The sequence below is a fragment of the Crassostrea angulata genome, chromosome 10, assembly GCF_025612915.1.
Source record: "Crassostrea angulata isolate pt1a10 chromosome 10, ASM2561291v2, whole genome shotgun sequence".
Classification (NCBI taxonomy): domain Eukaryota; kingdom Metazoa; phylum Mollusca; class Bivalvia; order Ostreida; family Ostreidae; genus Magallana; species Magallana angulata.
Genome location: NC_069120.1, coordinates 18979621 through 18998269, shown reverse-complemented (window position 1 = coordinate 18998269; position 18649 = coordinate 18979621). Strand labels below are relative to the sequence as shown.

General features: G+C 34.5%; 1 protein-coding gene across 1 annotated transcript; it reads right to left on the bottom strand.

Moving 5' to 3' along the window:
* Positions 1 to 590: 590 nt before the first annotated feature.
* Positions 591 to 3215, bottom strand: LOC128164937 (multiple epidermal growth factor-like domains protein 10). Its single transcript, XM_052829049.1, has 3 exons — positions 3072 to 3215; positions 2770 to 2979; positions 591 to 2149 (listed from the first exon to the last, which is right to left on the bottom strand). The coding sequence occupies exons 1-3, from the start codon at positions 3193 to 3195 to the stop codon at positions 681 to 683; spliced, it is 1803 nt and encodes a 600-aa protein (XP_052685009.1). The 5' UTR covers positions 3196 to 3215; the 3' UTR covers positions 591 to 680.
* Positions 3216 to 18649: the final 15434 nt, after the last annotated feature.

Here is an 18649-nt window from a genome sequence, read left to right as displayed (position 1 = left end):
TTTTAGGAGTCCGATTCAACCCGATATTGACACCTTGAATTTCAGACTTCGTTTTCCGATGAGTTCAATATTGTTTTAACTATAGTCTGTCCCAAGTTTTTGCTTCCATCGCTTTTTGATGATTTTTAATAAAAATACACATACCTGTGAAAGAAATACAGTTGAAATCTATATCCAAGATATCTTCATTGAACAATTATCATTTTTCACTCATAAAAGTTCACAGGAACGAAAAAACATTTTTTACGGAGATTTATTATGGGAGATGTTTACATCTTTTCTCCATTCGGAAGTACTCAGGATGCCTCGCGCAATTTTTCAACGTTATCATTCGGGCTTTTTAATGACTGATGCAATGCAAAATCCCGTTAGATTTTCTATTTTGGGATGTGTATTGAAACATGAAGCGGTAAAGGGGGCGTTTCAAAACAGATAATCTGGACATTTTTAATATTAGTGGATGAACGTAGTTAGAAAAAAAAGGTATTTATGATTATCGAAATATCAAGCAAAAAGTGGTGGATGCAAAAACTCGGGACAGTGTATAAACTGAAAAAGTCTGAATTTAATATGTATTATGACCCTTTAAATTCATTTTCAACTCGTTTGAATAAAGTAAATTTGACATTACGATTTTACGACAAATTATGAATATTCTGGCCAGATAAGTTATGAAGAAATTAAATATACTTACTTCTTAAACATACTGTGAGATTGGTACACATTTTGCAGCCAATCGGACATCTTGAATAATTTTCACATTTTTCATAATTTTTTGGACACATTTGACACGATTCTCCAAAATATCCATCTTCACATTGCAAACACATTGTTGAATTGTGACAAGTCTTACAATGTTCCAAACAATTTTGGTCACATCTGACGCCATATCTACCGTCTTCACATCCCTCTTTACAATACCCTGTCATGTCACATGTCTTATTTATACAGGCTGTGTTACATGTTGAGTTGCAAGTCTTGCCATGGTAAAAATTGTTTTTACACTCCAAGCATTCTTCATCTGATATACAAGAAGAGCAATTTTTAGGACATTCGAAACAATTTGTCTCCATTATGTACCATCTATCGCTGCATTGTCGACAAACCGGAACATTTTCTATCAAATCACATTGCCCACAGTTTCGAATAGCGCGGCCACATTTATAATCACATTGTGCACCAAACCATCCATCTTTGCAACCAAACACGCATGATTGATTTCTAAAACATGTTGAATTCATACAATTACTGTTACTGTAACAGTGTTCTGAACAGTTGAGTCCATACCAACCAGCTTTACAGGTTCGACAGTTCCCCGTGCTCTGATCACAAATTTTGTTTGAGGCACAATTATTACTACATTTCTGAGTGCATTCATTCCCATAATATCCAGCAGGACACTCATTGCACATACCTGATTCAATATCACAGGACCCATTTTCACCACAACCGGGGGGACAATTTAACTCACATTTAACACCAAACCATTTATCAACACATCGTTTGCATTCGTAACCGTTTTGACTGCAAATCTCACAGTGTTCCGGACAGCTTTTATCACATTTTTCTCCAAAATAACCTTCCTTACAATTTTCACAATAACCAGTGCCTCTTTTACAAACCCCTGCTTCACAATTTTCAGGACATGTTTGATTACAATAAGTACCATATTTATTGTTAGCACAGGTTCCACATATGCCTTCTTTATTACACTGACCGTTGCAATCACCCAAACAATTCAGGCCGCAAAAGTCGCCATATGTTCCATTATGACATGCCAGGCAAGTTCCTTTTTCTTGATGACACTCATTATTTAAACACTTTGATGGACACGTCAATGAACAATTTGACAAATAGAATCCTGATTTACATGAACATATTCCCGATTTCTTGTTACAAATATTTTGACACCCAAAAGAACATTCTTTGTCACATTTCACTCCATAATATCCAAGAACACAATCATTACAATCGCCTGTGGTAGAATTACACGTATTTTTATCACAAAACGAAGGACATGTCTGATTACAAGAGTTTCCCCAGCGACCGCTAATACAAATACAGTCACCAGTATTTTTATCACACTGTTTGTTACATCCGTCTGGGCAAATTTTACTGCAATTTTCCCCGAAAGTGCCATTTGAACATTCTACGATTGGAATGAATAACAACTGTATATATTATATTGCAGGATAAACAAAACACACGATAAATTTCTTGAAATATCAGCGATATTTAGGCTCGGGTCGAAAACGTTAAGAAGGTTCGGTAATCCTCGCCCTAGCTTTGTCACGTTTTCTTACCCTCGTCCAAATATAGCTTATATTTCATATTCAAGTTTTTACTTTACATTAAAATGGTCGATTTATCTTCGAAATGACGTACTAAATTGAATTGCGCAAGGTCACAATAACCGCTTGACACAACGTTGCAACACCGTTTAATGTTTGGAAAAAATCAATTCGGGTCATATCAGGGGCTGTCTCAAAAGCTCATAATATAAATCTGACTGTATGAGATAAATAGAACATCAATAATTGTGCTTTATCCAACTCGTTAAAATGTTATATTCGCTCGGCAAGCCTCGCGAATATATACACCATTTCAACTTGTTGGATAAAGCAAAATATAGATATCCTCTATTTTTATCTCATGAGTGATATCCGCCGTATATTGAGATAAACATGTGATAATAAATCAAAACGGTATTAGGGATCGTATAGTTTATCATCAATATAACGAAAAAATTATTAGAAGTTGTGAACATACCGAACCGCTCAATTTCAAACACTTGTAGAGTTGTTTCTAAGGGACTCGAGGCAACAATTTCAATGTATTTTCCATGAAGTGGTCGGTTACATGTCACTGTAACAGTTCTCTCGGTACTAACATCGCTGTGTGTGAATTTGTCGCAAATCTCCGATTCAAGAAATTTATATGGAATTTGCTGTACAGAAACTGTGTAGTTTATCCCATATTCTACCAAAATATGTAAATTACATTTACTTAATAAGATGTGAGGAGGTATCTAATAAAATTCACTTTAGTATAAATACTTTATGCATACCTACCTAGCAAAAGGGTTATGTCTAGTTGATCAATTTTTGCAGAAGTATTAAATTGAAATAGAATATATGGGTCATGACCTTTGAATATTTTGGAAGTTTTTGAATCACCGTCAAAGAGTTCATCCATTGCAAGTAATTGAAAGAAAGTGTTCGCTGAAAGAAAACGTAATATTTTATAAAATAAGTTGTACATTTTCGTACGATGGAAGTGCCAGATGAAAAAAATAAAATTATTGGCTCGGACGAATTAGGATTTGTTCGGACGAATAAGCTATTTCTTCGGACAAATAAGTTATTTGTTCGGACGAATTAAGATTTGTTCAGACAAATTAGGATTTGTTCGGACGAATTAGCTATTTTTTCGGACGAATACGTTATGTTTGTATATAAAAACAGAACTTTTTGAGTAATTTACAAGACTATCTGATCTGGCAATATTGAAGGGGGAGAGGGTCTGTGATCAAGATACCCCGAGCCTTTCCTTGAATGTTGTTATTCCTTCAAATGATAGCACCTACATGTTATACATGCACTAGTCACTGGTATATTAAGGATGTTTGAATAGGGGCGGCAAAGGCGGTACCCGCCCCAATAATTTTGCCAAAAAATGAATTTGAAAAATTAAGACTGAATCGAAATCTGATAACGGTGATCTGTATTCATTGGAGCGGCGATGATAATGGCGATTTTTGTTCAATGGAGAGGCGAAGTGTTAACTTTATTGTTTACACGGTCAAAAATGGGGTAAATTTACATGTTTTCTGGCGTATTTTGAGAATCAGCAGTGCATTAGTTACATAGGTTCGACATTGAATAATAACTGTTCTTCAGCTTTGATGATCAATTACAAGTTGTAACTTAGAAACATATAATATGTACATGTAAGCACACGATTCAAGGAAAACCATTAAAGGATTTTGAACGTCTTTGAATATCAACAGAGATTGATAAGTTGAATCAAATTTACGTGGACATGGTGCTTATACTGTCATACATGCACATGCGCGGATCCAGAAAATGTTTCGGAAGGGGGGGGTTCTATGGGATATCTATGTTTACCGGGGGGGGGGGGGGGCTGGGCCTATTTTGGGTAACTTTACCATGTAAATTTAAAAAAATTGAATTTTCTAAGGGATACGGTTAATGCACATAAACTTCTTTAATATAAATGTGAGTTGCGTTATCTTGATTAGATACACATATTATGTCGTCAAAGGTAAGAAATAAGGATAAAGTACAACTTTGCTTGGTTTCTTATATAGTGTCATCAAATAAGGGACCAAATGATATATCAAATTGAAGAATAACTTAACACACTGTAGAATAACAACTTAAATCTGTTTCAACCCCCCCCCCCCCCAATTTATTGATCAATTTCGCTGCCACAGTATGAAACATCTTTCTATGCCCCTATATTTATACAAAATCTGTCATATATTGTTGCCAGAATATAAGCTGTAGTCTTAAAATCTGTAAAAATTTTGCATGTCAATAAATATAATGGCAGGAGTAATATTATTTGTTATGGCATAGCGCGAATTGTTTTTTGTTAGTTACTATAATAAAAACCTGCGCTGCCTAGAATGGGCATCTCCAGGGGATGTATCTCGAGATCTCAAGGGAAGTGGAGGGGGGGGGGGCAAAATTATCTTTAATCCCTCCAAACCCTGACGGGGAAATTTTCCTGGATCTGCGCATGATCTCGTAAACTGATTTAAACTTTTCACATCTGCAAATACATGATTATGAGATTTCTCTCTCTCTCTCTCTCTCTCTCTCTCTCTCTCTCTCTCTCTCTCTTTCTCTCTCTTATTTGTTCCAACAAATAGCAAAATAGCAAAGTCCTCTGAACAAATCCGAATTCGTCAGAATAAATAGCTAATTCGTCCGAACAAATAACTTATTTGTCCGAACAATCCTAATTCGTCCGAAAAATACTTAATTTGTCCGAACAAATCTTATTTCGTCCGAACAAATCGTAATTCGTCCGAACAAATAACATATTTGTCCGAACAAATAGCTAATTCATCCGAACAAAAAATTTCTTCGACCGAACAAATCCTAATTCGTCCAAACAAATCTTAATTCGTCCGAACAAATCTTAATTCGTCTGAACAAATAGCTTATTCGTCCGAACTAATAACTTAGTTGTCCGAACAAATAACTTATTCATCCGAACAAATAAGATTTATTATTTACTCATCTGGCCCTTCTACGCCGCCGTGTTTTCGTTGTTAAACGTATACAAATATGTTTAAACCATAATATTTATCACCATATACAACTTTATTGCTTTGATATATCTTATATGCAAACCCTACATTTTTGACAATAATTTGTTGTAGATCCGCTCCATCCAGGTAAACAAGCGGTACATCCGTTAGTACAGTTTTCACAGTGACAGACACATGTCCCATTGCTAATACATTGACCTAATTAGAAATCAAACACTCAAAAAAAGCAGCAAAAACATGCGATTTGTAAACAATATCCCTTTTATAAATTTGCCTTACACGACATGAAAATGCATACAAAAATAGTTTATGTAAAACTTAAGCTAAAATAAAATTGTTATGCATTTTTTTTAGATTTAAAAACCAATGCACTTACATGTACTTTGATTGTACATGTACCTTTCTTGTAATTGATAATTTGTGTATTAAACTCAACTATGAAATTCTAAATTACTAATGGTCAAATCTATCTTACCTTCAATTAATTTGAAAATGATGAAAAATTGAAGTATAAATAGTAGAAAAGTCAATTCCATCTGTAAATAATATTTTGGTTGGTTGATAAAACAATATCTTTCACAATTGATTATTATAAACATGTCATAAAATTAAAAACTTTCTTTCATTTTAATTTCACGAAAAATAAGCAGCAATTTGTGACCATTGGATATTCAACCTACTAGTATACTTATAAACTAAGAAAATACTCAGGCAGAATGGCATGGAGGTGAAAACATTAAAATAAAATTTTCTGTTATATACGTTAGTGTGGTCTTATACAGATTTAATTTTGAAGGCAGCGATCATACATTTTTTTTGGTTACAATAATCTACAATAAAAACCACGTGTACCTTCATAAACGCATAGGCCAGCAAAAAATAATGTTATTATGTAAATGAATATTGATTTCGCCAAAACAATTATTCAAGGTATCATTAGATCCATTGGAGAATTTATATTTGATATGATAATATGTGGACTATTCTAAACAATAGTGATTGAAGAGAGAAAAAGAGAGAGAAAAAAGAGAGAGAAGAATATCCATCGTTTCTCTTCTGCAGAAGAAGATATGCATTAATTTATAAGTAACTAGCATAATCAGTTTATTTATGTCTTATCAAAATGAAGGGTTTTTTTTTTAACAAATTTGAAAAAAAAAATTGGGACAGACATTAGACCTTATCGAATAAGGTTCTTTGCCTAGTGCTATCAAATACAAAATACATTATGAAAAACATGATGTACATTTTACTAATTAGCAAAGCGGCCACATTGTTATCACAATGACGATTTTCAGTAAAATAGAATATATACAGTCATGTAGAAAGGAATGAGAAAAATAATGAATTTTTAAAAAGTATTTAGGAAATATTTTCGCCTCATTTGGTTTTGTCATTTACTACCTCCGGGATCGGAATGTGTTTGTTTTGTTTACATGAGATGTTAAGATGGCAGTTTCTTTTGAATCTGAAAAATCGAAGCGGGGCGTTGTTTGAATAATGTGTGTTTTATTGATGAAAGACGTCATCAATTTTGTAATTGTTTTTAAAATACATGCCATTTATAGGTAAAGCTGTTCTTCATATATTTATTAATTTTTTAAGTGCAAAATAATTGTATCAGAAATCTTGACTCAAATTAAAAAAGTCTTGTCGGTTCCTTTTAATTTTTAATTTAGCATTTTTCAAGATTTTTTCCGTATGCTATGTGACGTGCAACTAGGCAATTAGGCTTTATATTGAATCAGTATCGCATATTTCTATAAGAATTATCATTATAAATCGAATGAGATTTTTCAGGTTATAATTCTATTTTATTCCAAGCTGACTTTTTTAACTGTTTCTTTATTTAGTTACTCATATTAGCCGGTATAGTCCTACTTTTAGACAATCTTATGGTTAAATAGGCAGGCATTTAAAGTAAATTTGAAGTGTGATTCACTGATTGTCTTGCAAAAATATACACAGATAATCTATGCATTGCCCTAACACGAGTTCTCATTTTTTTAAAAATGAAAGTTTTGATGTAATCACGCAAATTACATTAAAATTAAGGTCTGTAATATTCATTCGTAAGAGACACAATTTGAAGAAATGAATATTAATGAGAACAGTGTCACGTCGAATTTAGCTCATGAATAAAGTGTACGTGAATTCTTCATATATTCTGGAAAATCCAATAAAGACGATCTTGTTTAAACAGAATTCTACAAATACAAACAGCTTGTCCCTTTTTGTGTTAAGTTTGTTCGAAATTGGCTTCGTGGTTCTTCAGAAAATGTTAAATGTGAAAAGTTTACAGACAGAAGGACGCCGGACATAGATGATAAGAAAAGCTCATTTGAGCATTCAGGAGGCTATTAGGCATATTACTAGTACTGATGAAGTAAAAAAGAAACAAACATGTTGACGCCTCTGCAATAGAAAATTGTCACACATTTATTAATTATTTGAACTATTTATCTAATCTATTTGGAACTTGGCGTAGGAATATTGCACTACATGTACATATTTAGTTAATTTACATATTTTGTCAACAGAGGATGCTTACTCCTCCTAGGCACCTGATCCTACCTCTATCTATCTAGAGATCCGTGTTGCTTTGCTTTGAATATGTATTTCGTTTTTTATTCTACCCATTAATCATGCAAGTGCAGATTTTTTTACATTGATTTATATGCAGACATATGCCGAGGTTTGTTTGCATAACAAGAATAGCTGCATTTCAATTTTTGGTTTACCTTTACAAAAATACCTTATCAAAGCAATGCAAAAAAGAAGAAAATACTAGTATTAAAATTTTAATTTCATCTCAAATTGTTCCCATGCCCTTCAAGTAAAAATAATGAAAACCTAATTGTTATTAGGTTGAAGATCCCGTAGCTCGTTTTAATGCATCAATTTAGAAGTGGAAGAAAATTCTCTCTCTCTCTCTCTCTCTCTCTCTCTCTCTCTCTCTCTCTCTCTCTCTCTCTCTCTCTCTCTCTCTCTCTCTCTCAAGATTCATACTACTATCGCTCCCTCGCCTTCGCGCTCTAGCCTTCGCAACTTTGCGCTTATCGCCTTCGCCTTTTTTGATTGCATAACAAGTTTCGGTTGATTACATAGAAAATTCGCACTTTCGCCTTCGCCTTCGCCTTTTCTCGGTCGATTATATTGAAATTGATGCAGGTAACGTACAAGCCCGATATTTACAGAACACTCTCGGATCTTATTGGTACGCATGCGCTAGGCCATCGTACTTACTATGAATGCTTATTTATATTTACTTTGTTATGTGACATACCTTGTATATGTTTACCAGTGCTGGCTATGCCTATTCATAATATATTCCACTGTAATATTTTAATTTCAGACAAATGTAAAGTCTACAAGTTTGTAGAATTTTGACATGACCTTATATGGAAACAGTGACGTCACTGATAGAAAAAGGTTAGCTGCAGGTAAAGGCATGCCGTAATCGCCGGAATAGGGACGGAATAAATAAAAAAAAATATTAGGTAAGCCTATAATCATATTATCTCTGGATAACAACATTTCATAGAGTATTATTTTTCGGAAAATTAAATTATGAGATTGGTGTACATTTAATCAAGAGAATGTATAAAAGATGCGAGTAAAGAATTCGATCGGCTTCAGATATCCTCTTAGAACTGAAAAAAATTACATTTAATGACTTTGTTTGAATACACGTGTATAAAGATATATACGCATTTTTATTCATAGGCGTCTGAACCGGGAGGGGGGGGGGTAGGGGGGACTTAGCCCCCCCCCACCCCACTTTTTTGCCAAGTTAGGCCTAACCATTAGGAACATGGCAACAAGGAGGACTCAACCCCCCCCCCCCACCCCCACCCTACTTTTTCCTCGCAACAAACAAAATTGTTCCTTAAAAGACCTTTAAGAGAATGAATTATTAATAGTTTATTGAAAATTAGAGTCATAGTAGGTATACTAGCCCCCCCCCCACCACCACCACGGATTAGGAATTTCATGATTTGGGGGGGAAAATTGGACAGGTAAGATTGGAGTTATTGGTATACCCTCCCCCACGGATTAGAATTTTCATGATTATGGGAATTCTTGTCAATATTTTTCATGATTAGTTTAGCCCCCCCCCCCCTTCAATTTGCTTCCGACGCCACTGTCATTAGAGTACATGCAGCAAATTGTTAAAGTATAGGCCTCGGCTGAATTAAGAAAATATCTCCAAAGGCATCCTTTTCGCTACCAAATAGTTGTGACAAGACACCCCCCCCCCCCCCCCCCCCCCGCACGCGAAAAATTACACGGGGTCCGTCAGCTGAGTTGCAAAGGTATCGTGAAATTAAAATGTGTATAAATTATTTTAAGAATTGTTTTTTTGCATGGTCGGCAATATATAGGAAAAAAAGCCTATCATGAAGGTAAAAATTGACATTTTTAAAAAATTATTTTAAGCAATTATTACGGGATTGAGTATGACGTCCTGAATGTCGGTTCAATAAAGACTCACTTTGTGAAGTTGGCTGATAAAAATGTTCTGGGGAGCTAGTATAATACAGCTTTACAGCCACTTGTGAACTAGCTGCAGGTCTGTAGCTCCCTGTTTAAAAATACAGATGGACGATCTTTGAGCTACAGTGCCTCCCATAGTAAAACTTCAATTTACGACGCACAAAAATGACTAGTATGCACTAGTTTTTTTTTTATTAGTATTGAAGATTGTGTTATTATTTATCTTTCACTTACACAACAACAACAAGTATAAATACACGTAAAGTAACATAAATTTTTCCGCGAAAAATTACTAAATCCTTGCAGGTCGTTTATTCTAACTAATTCAAAAAATTACAAGAGTAAAAATGGGGTACTCTATATGCAATGTTTTTGCCCAAAAATGACTAAGTTCAACAGCTGATATTTTTATAAATTATCGGAAATCAAAATCCTAGCAATTTGCATACTTCTGGTATATACGTATAAATGATCTGCAAAAGAACAACTTCCTATCTTGAAAACTGTTCGAGGAGTTATCGGTACAATAAGGGTACCTTTTTGACAGCCACTCGCCCGCCTGCAATTTTTACTATTTCAATAATCGGAAACCCGGTTAAAATTTCACTCTCGAAATTCTTAGAATTCAGAAGCAATGGAGTTACATGGGACCTCACGGCGGTCTTCGAACCCCATACCGCTCAAAATATATTTACCCCCTTAGGAAATTTCTTGATCCGTCTCATTTCTAGAAAAGAGTACGCATTTACTTATATTCCAGTTTAAATTACATGTCAATTTTTTTTAGAGATATAAGATATTAGGCATTTCCTTTTATAATACCATAAGAATTATATTACGGAAATTAGCGCATTCGTCAAATCGGCAACGATTTTTTTTTCTACATGAACCTCTTCCTGTTTGGTCCAGTTTCAATCATACCTCAATTTTTTTTTCTAAATATGATACCAGTGTTTTTGGTAGAAAAGGTGTCGTTCATTAAAAGCTTGTTGCAACAGTTAAGCTGAATATTATGTTTATTTTTCGTTCATTCCGGTCCGGCGGTTACGGCATGCCTTTTCCCGCAGCAAGGCAGTTGCCATATAAGGTCATGTCAAAATTCGACAAACTTGTAGACTTTACATTTGTCAATTTGTATCATGTCAGATGTGCTATTGCCGAGCCTGAAGTTACAAACGCAGAAACTACGGATTGAAAGTGTGCAAAGTTGAAGGTTTAATTAACTAATGTAAACAATAAAGTTGCAAAATGTGCATCATGCGAAGGAACTGAGTCAAATCTTACACGTGTTTATGCCCGAGTTTTATAGGTTACACGATCAGAATTACACATATTCATGCTCAGGCTCACACATCAACACGATTACATATTCGGATTCACAAGATTACATATCTGGATTTTTGAACACGATTACCCTCCATATTATGATAATTGCGCGGCGCTTAATCAAGACCTACATGAAAGTTCTCTAAACTCACTCGATCAATTTTTGGAGAAATCGATTACTTTAGTACATCTCAATGTCCAAAGTGTTAGTAATAAAATTGATATTATTCAAGCAGAACTCGGGGGTTTGACATCATAACATTGAATGAAACGTGGCTGGACCACAATACTGACTCCGAAGATTTGATAATTCAGGGTTTTCAAAAACCAATGAGGCGCGATAGAGGTGACAATAGATACGGGGGCGTGATGATATACGTCAATAGTAATATCGTGTGCAAGCGCAGAACCAACTTAGAAATTACCCAGGTAGAATGCATATGGGTGGAATGTATTATATATAAAAAGAAATTTCTTATTGGAACGTTCTACCGCCCTCCTAATTCTGAAACAGAAAAATGGAACTTAATAGCGTATTCTATGGAGAAGGCTAAAGATACAAACATATCAAATATTATTATTACAGGGGATTTCAATGACAACCTTATCAATTTAAGAACTTCCAAAATCAATGATATCATTAAAGATCTAGGATTGACACAACTTATCACAGACCCTACGCATTTTACGGAAAACTCTGAAACATCACTAGATTTGTTAATAGTAAACAATATAGAAAACATCGATTTTTCTGGGGTGGGCGACAACATTCTTCCAAGTAGCACACGCTACCACTGTCCCATCTACTGCGTCCTAAAATTGCCCAAATTATACGCTCGAACTTTCACTAGAAAAGTTTGGTCATTTTCGGAAACCAACTTTTATGATTATAAAATTTGCCTACGTAAACAAAATCGGGATATGAAAATCTCTAATGAAATCAATCAAGCTTGTAGCGAAATTAGAAATAAAATATTAGAGGCTGCCACCAAAAATATACCAAACAAGTTCATCACTTCTCGACCTAATGATCCCCCTTGGATGCATAATGCTGTCATCCGAGCTATAAGGCAACGCAAACGTCTGCACTCGAAGGCTAAAAAATCCCAATCCTCAGTGGACTGGGCTAATTATCGAAAGGCAAGAAATGAATGCGTAAATAAAGTAAGGAATGCAAAGCAAACGTACTACTTAAAACTAGCTAATCAACTAAAATCAAACAATTTATCACAAAAGGAATGGTGGTCATTGTTGAAAAAAGTTACAAATTTAAAAAAATGTAATAAATCTACTTATCGCCCAATTAAATTAAATGATAACAGCACACTTTGAGAAAGCAAATATATTTAATGACTACTTCTGTCAACAATCGCAAGTAGATGATGACAATATCGATTTACCCGTAAACTAAGATAATAATGACCCGTATTGTAACCTAGACAGTATCATTATTTCTGTTCAAGATGTAAAAGACAACTTGCAAATCCTAAATACTAATAAAGCTACTGGTCCCGATAATTTAAATCCTATGCTCCTCAAACAAGCTTCATCAGAACTTGCTTACCCTCTAACAAAACTATTCAATCTTTCTCTGCAAAGTTCTACTGTTCCTAATAAATGGAAAATCGCAAATGTAACTCCTGTATACAAGAAAGGCTCAGCATACACAGTGAACAACTATAGACCAATAATATCCCTGCTTAGTGTCTTTGGGAAGTGTATGGAAAGATGTATTTTTAAATACCTATACAATTTTCTCCACTTAAACAACATATTAACTCCATCTCAATCCGGTGTAATGAAGAATAATGACCCCCGTAGAATAATGACCGGGGGTCATTTTTCGACGTAGAATAATGACCCCCCGGTCATTATTCTACGCAGAAAAATGACCCCCGGTCATTATTCTACGCAGAAAAATGGCCCCTTTGCCTGAAGAATAAGTGTCATTTTCATAAAAATGAGCACACACCACATGAAGAAAAGTGACCCCTGTAAAATAATTACCCCCTTGTACATTAAAGTTTATCAGTATATTTTTAGTATTTGTGAAATAGTCTTTACACTATTGTAATTTTTACTGCTGCAGTTTACAGAAAATAACAGAAATTATAATTCATATTCAAATAAACTTAAAGTGGAAGAAGGGGTATAGCTTAGAAAATAAAAATCCTTCCATTATAACAAGAATTGACGTATTGCATCGGGGTATGGTTGTCATCTTAAAGGGGCATAGTCACGATTTTAGTCCAAAAATGTTTTCCGATCTTAATGTTCACAATGCTTTAGTAAGGCATTTTTAAAAGGCAACCAAAATTTGAGTGTTATTCGTTGAGTTAAAATTAAAGAGCTTGCAATTCTTTGCTATGTAAACAAAGCCTTTGTTTACATTTTGAATGTTGAAGTGAACATTCTAATTTTAGACATAATGAATGTGTTAAACGTAAGGAACTGTTTATTTGTGCTTAAAATGAATAAGAAGATAGACAAATCAGCTTGAAAAAGATCTTTTACTGGTATATTGAACCTATATAAACAACAACAGGGCACGAGCCTTGTTTACATGACAAAGAATTGTGAGCCCTGTATCTTGCTCATAACTTTACAACTAATCCTCAAATTTCATTTGATCAGTAGAAATGCTTTCCTTAAGCATTGTAAATAATGAAAACAGAAAAATAGAATTTGACCAAAATCGTGACCATGCCCCTTTAACAATTACATTTACATATATCTATGGTGTTCCGATAGGGCCACTCCGACCTTAGGGGAAAATGCGAAGTTACAAAGGCGATAGTGCGAAGGCGAAGGAGCAAAAGTGCGAAGATGCGACGACGAAGCGCGAAGATGTGATGCCTAAAGTGCGAAGGCTAAGGGGCGATACTACTATCGCTCCTTCCCAACTTCGCACTCTTGCCTTCGCATCTTCGCACTTTCGCCCTCGCCTTTTTTGATTGCATTCAGCAAGTCTCGGTCGATTACATAGAATTTAATGCAGGCACCGTACTCGCCAAGGTTTTTCGATTAATCCAGGCTATTATTGGTACGCATGCACTAGGCCATCGAGCTTACTATGAATGTTTATAAATATTTTAATGTGTACATGTGACATATATGATTACCAGTGCTGGCTATGCCTAATCATTATATACTCCACACAAAATTTAATGTCCACCATAATGTGTACATATGCATATCCAGACTCATGTCACTTACCAGCCGTCTGTTTACCGTGGACCAAGCACAGTAACATTCTAATTTCATTATGTGACACTTCTTGCTCATGCATGGATCTAGAGGGGGGAGAGGGGGTCCGTCCCCCGGGAAAATTCAATATTGATAATTCCAAGCAGTAAAAGGGGAGAGGGGGTCCGGACCCCATCCCCCTGGATAATTTTATTTTATTAATTTTATAAAAATAAAATTTCCAAAATATGCCTCGGAACACTTAAACGATAGAGAGCTCCGTAATTATAAAACATAGGTAATCACAGATTACAAAGCTCACCGAGACGAGGCATCACCTTTATAAGGCATCACCTTTATGAGACCACCTTTATCATATTACATGTATATGAAAACCATCCTTTATGATCTTGGATATTCATGGATTCTGTTTTGACACATTATCGTATATCATCTGTTAAAAATTGTATTATAATCATATGATCATATGTTAATCAATACAATAATATAAAATTAAAAATTGCATCCTATCATACTTACAATATATATTATATAATTCCATAAAATACCGTACAAAAATTGTGAGATATGATATTGTAACGTATAATACAATATCATTAAACCTAAAACAATATAGTATTATATGAAACAATATCATAATGCAATAATACATCATAACATTGACACATGTGTTATTATATTGTATAATATAGTATGATATTGTATTGTATGATACTCTATCATATTTGATCAATAATATGTTTATTGTATTATATGATACAATATAATTTGATACACCATTGTATCATTTCATTTTATATAATTCTATATTACAGAAACAAATATCATATCATACAATACTGAATGATACAATATCATAGAATAAACAATATCATATCATAGGTAGCAATATTATAAATTGCAATATCATATGTAATAGTATCATGTGATTAAATAATTGATTAATAAAACAATATAATATTATACAATATTGTATCATAAAATACAATACAGAACAATATCATGAAATATCATATCATTAAATAAAATAAAATGATACAATATTATATCAAATCATATAATGTTTTACAATATAACATATGGTATTATATTGTATCCTATTAAACAATAGTGTTTCATAGCATACAATAATATTGCATAGGAATCATGTTATATCATTTAACAACAACAACATCTATCTATAAAGCAGGTTTGAGTGAGGTAGGAGATTTCTTTAGCATCCTTGATAATGGAGATCAGGCTCTGCAACTGAAGCAACATCTGCGTTTCATTTATAATATAGTTAAATCAACTATGTAAGCTATCATCTATAAAACATGTGACCTGTTCCGAAAAACTAATCCTCATCAAGCATCAAAAACCTATGGCTCGGACTCAGCATTCAAGCCTGTCAGGTACACCTGTATCATAAGACGCACCATCCATGCAAGCTTGGTGAAGTTAGGACGAGTAATAACTAGTAAGATATCATCATGAGAGGGCACCAGCAATTAAAACCTTTACCTCCTCAAGCATCTCCAACCTATGGCTCTGATTCAGCATCCATGCCTGTCAGGTGCATCTGTATCATAAGACTCATCACCCATTCAGGTTAGGTGAATTGAAGTTAGCAAGTTTGGTGAAGATAGGACAAGTAATAGCTTAGATACAGGATCTGCACCAAAAACTTTAACCAGCTCCGGACGCCGACGCCGGGAGTATAGCATAAGCTCCCCTTGACTTCGTCTCGGTGAGCTAAAAAGGCGAAAGCGCGAAGATTCGAAGGCGAGAGTGTTAAGTTGCAAAGGCGAAGAAGCGATAGTAGATTAATAAGAAATAATTTAATGAATATTTTAAAGTACTGAGAGTACTCGTACAGAAAATATATTTTACTTTATCGTCGGCATACTTTAGTAAGTTTAGTTAATATCAAGATGAATAATACATCAATAGTTTGTATGAGCATTAATAACTTTGGATACAATAAAGATCGTGTGATCAAAATCAAGGGGGATATAAACCCCTAACATGGGCCCTAACCTCTTATCAACGCTTTTAGAAACAATCTTTTCTTATTATAATCGATCAGTGTTTAATTAGGCCTATCTATTAAGATTTACTTTAGTCAGGTACTCTTCACACATTTGCTCTAAAAGAATAAAGTCTATTCATGATCACAAATACAACATTACAACAAATGTTTAAAATATTGATGTTCATGTATTACGTAGAAGAAAAAAAACTAACGCAAAATGATTTTTTAAAAATCACTTTCCTCAAGAAATGTAAATAAGAATTCATATTCCTACGTTACCTGTCCCCTTAGTCTTTTTCCATAAAGATATATACATGTATCATTCTAAGATCGACAATTCATTCACCAATGAATATTGCTAATATTATTACAACAATTATTTTTTCATGATTATTGTTTGTTAATTATAACACAATATCCTCATTGTGTACGAATCTTTCTTTATTTGGGTCATTTCCCGCCGTATGTCGATGAGAGAAGTGACGTAACTATTAACAATCAATTTGTGGCAATGTATGTGTGTGCCTGCTACTGATATGAAAAACTATATATAGCGATGTATTTACAAATTCGGTGTTATAACTTCAAAATCAGTTGAACAGAGTGAAAAATTAAGTAATTTCAAAGTCATATCTCGGATACGGTGTAACCAATTTCTATTTATGGGAGGGGGGGTCATTTTTCTTCATGTTTAACATGAAGAAAAATAACCCCTGGGTCTTTTTTCTACAGAAAAATCCAATTATTTTTCAGTTAGGGGGGTCATTATTCTACGTCGAAAAATGACCCCCGGTCATTATTCTACGGGGGTCATTATTTTTCATTACACCGGCTTCCGGCCTAATGATTCTACTGTCAATCAACTGCTTAGTATAGCTAGTGATTTTTATCGAGCTATTGATCAAGGCAAAGAGATAAGGGTAGTGTTTTTTTTATATAAGCAAAGCGTTCGACAAGGTATGGCATAAAGGTCTCCTATATAAACTTAGTAATTTGGGAATACGTGGCAATTTATTAAAATGGTTTCATAGTTACCTTCATAATAGAAAACAATGTGTCGTTATTAATGGTACCAAATCATACCTGAAAAACGTGCAAGCTGGTGTTCCGCAAGGAAGTATTTTAGGTCCACTCCTTTTTCTTATCTACATAAACGACCTAGTGGTCAATATCGATTGTAATATTAAACTGTTTGCTGATGATACGTCAATTTACATAACAGTTGAAAACCCGTATGTAAAAGCATCTAGGATATATTTATACAGGGATGTATTTCATACATGTATTTCCTTTGTGTTGTTCAAATTGTTCTGAACATAATTGTATTGTTTTCCTTATAGTATAACATAAAGTTATACGTTCGTGGGTCGATTAGCTCACTAGTTTAAAAATAAATACACTTGTAATTTCAACTCTCAAACTCATGCATATGTCAAAATGTCTAGTCTTAATTGATACATAAACTGGATGTCTTTATCTCCTCTTTTATATAAGCTTTCTGATGATTGTTTATTTAATCATACATACATGTAATTTGCACCTCTCATATTTTTTCTTATCTAAGAGAGGGATTTGTATGTTTCCCAATCTTATTGTACTTTATGCCAAATACATGTACCTGCTATTGTAAAATATCAATAAAATATTGTTTAAACTAAAAAGGCGAAAGTGCGAAGCTGAGACTGCGAAGGCGAGGGAGCGATTGTAGTATCGCACCTTCTCACTTTCGCCTTTGCATCTTCGCGCTTCGCCTTTGCATCTTCGCGCTTCGCCGTCGCGTCTTCGCCTTCGCACTCTCGCCCTATAGGCGAAAGTGCGAAGGTCGAAGTGGCCTCATCGGAACACCATACAGAGTACCTTCCTAGGGGCACAACGCCTTCACAGACCGAATCAAACTGGCAGGGCATTAGCGCAGAGCCTCTGCGGAGTTACTGTCAACGGACGGACACCTGCAGCCAGGTCCGTCTCGATCGGAGCAGACGTCCGTAATGACTACAGAGGATCGGTGACCTTTGAGTCTTCCTTTCAAAACTTCTCCACATACATGTAGTAAGGTTTGGCAAGCGAATCCGACCTACTTAGGGGGAGAAAATGCAAATTTCCCTCAATGGATTCCTTGATTGTCTCAATTATTAGTAAATTTGCCCAGACAAGGAATTTATCCATAAGATTTGTTACAAGATGGTTACAAAATTAGGCCATAAGGAAACTCGTTTGATGTTGACACCCCCAAAGTAGCTCTGTCAGACAATATAAAATCGTGCGAAGCTTCGAACAACACAGTGCGGCATCACTGCACGGTT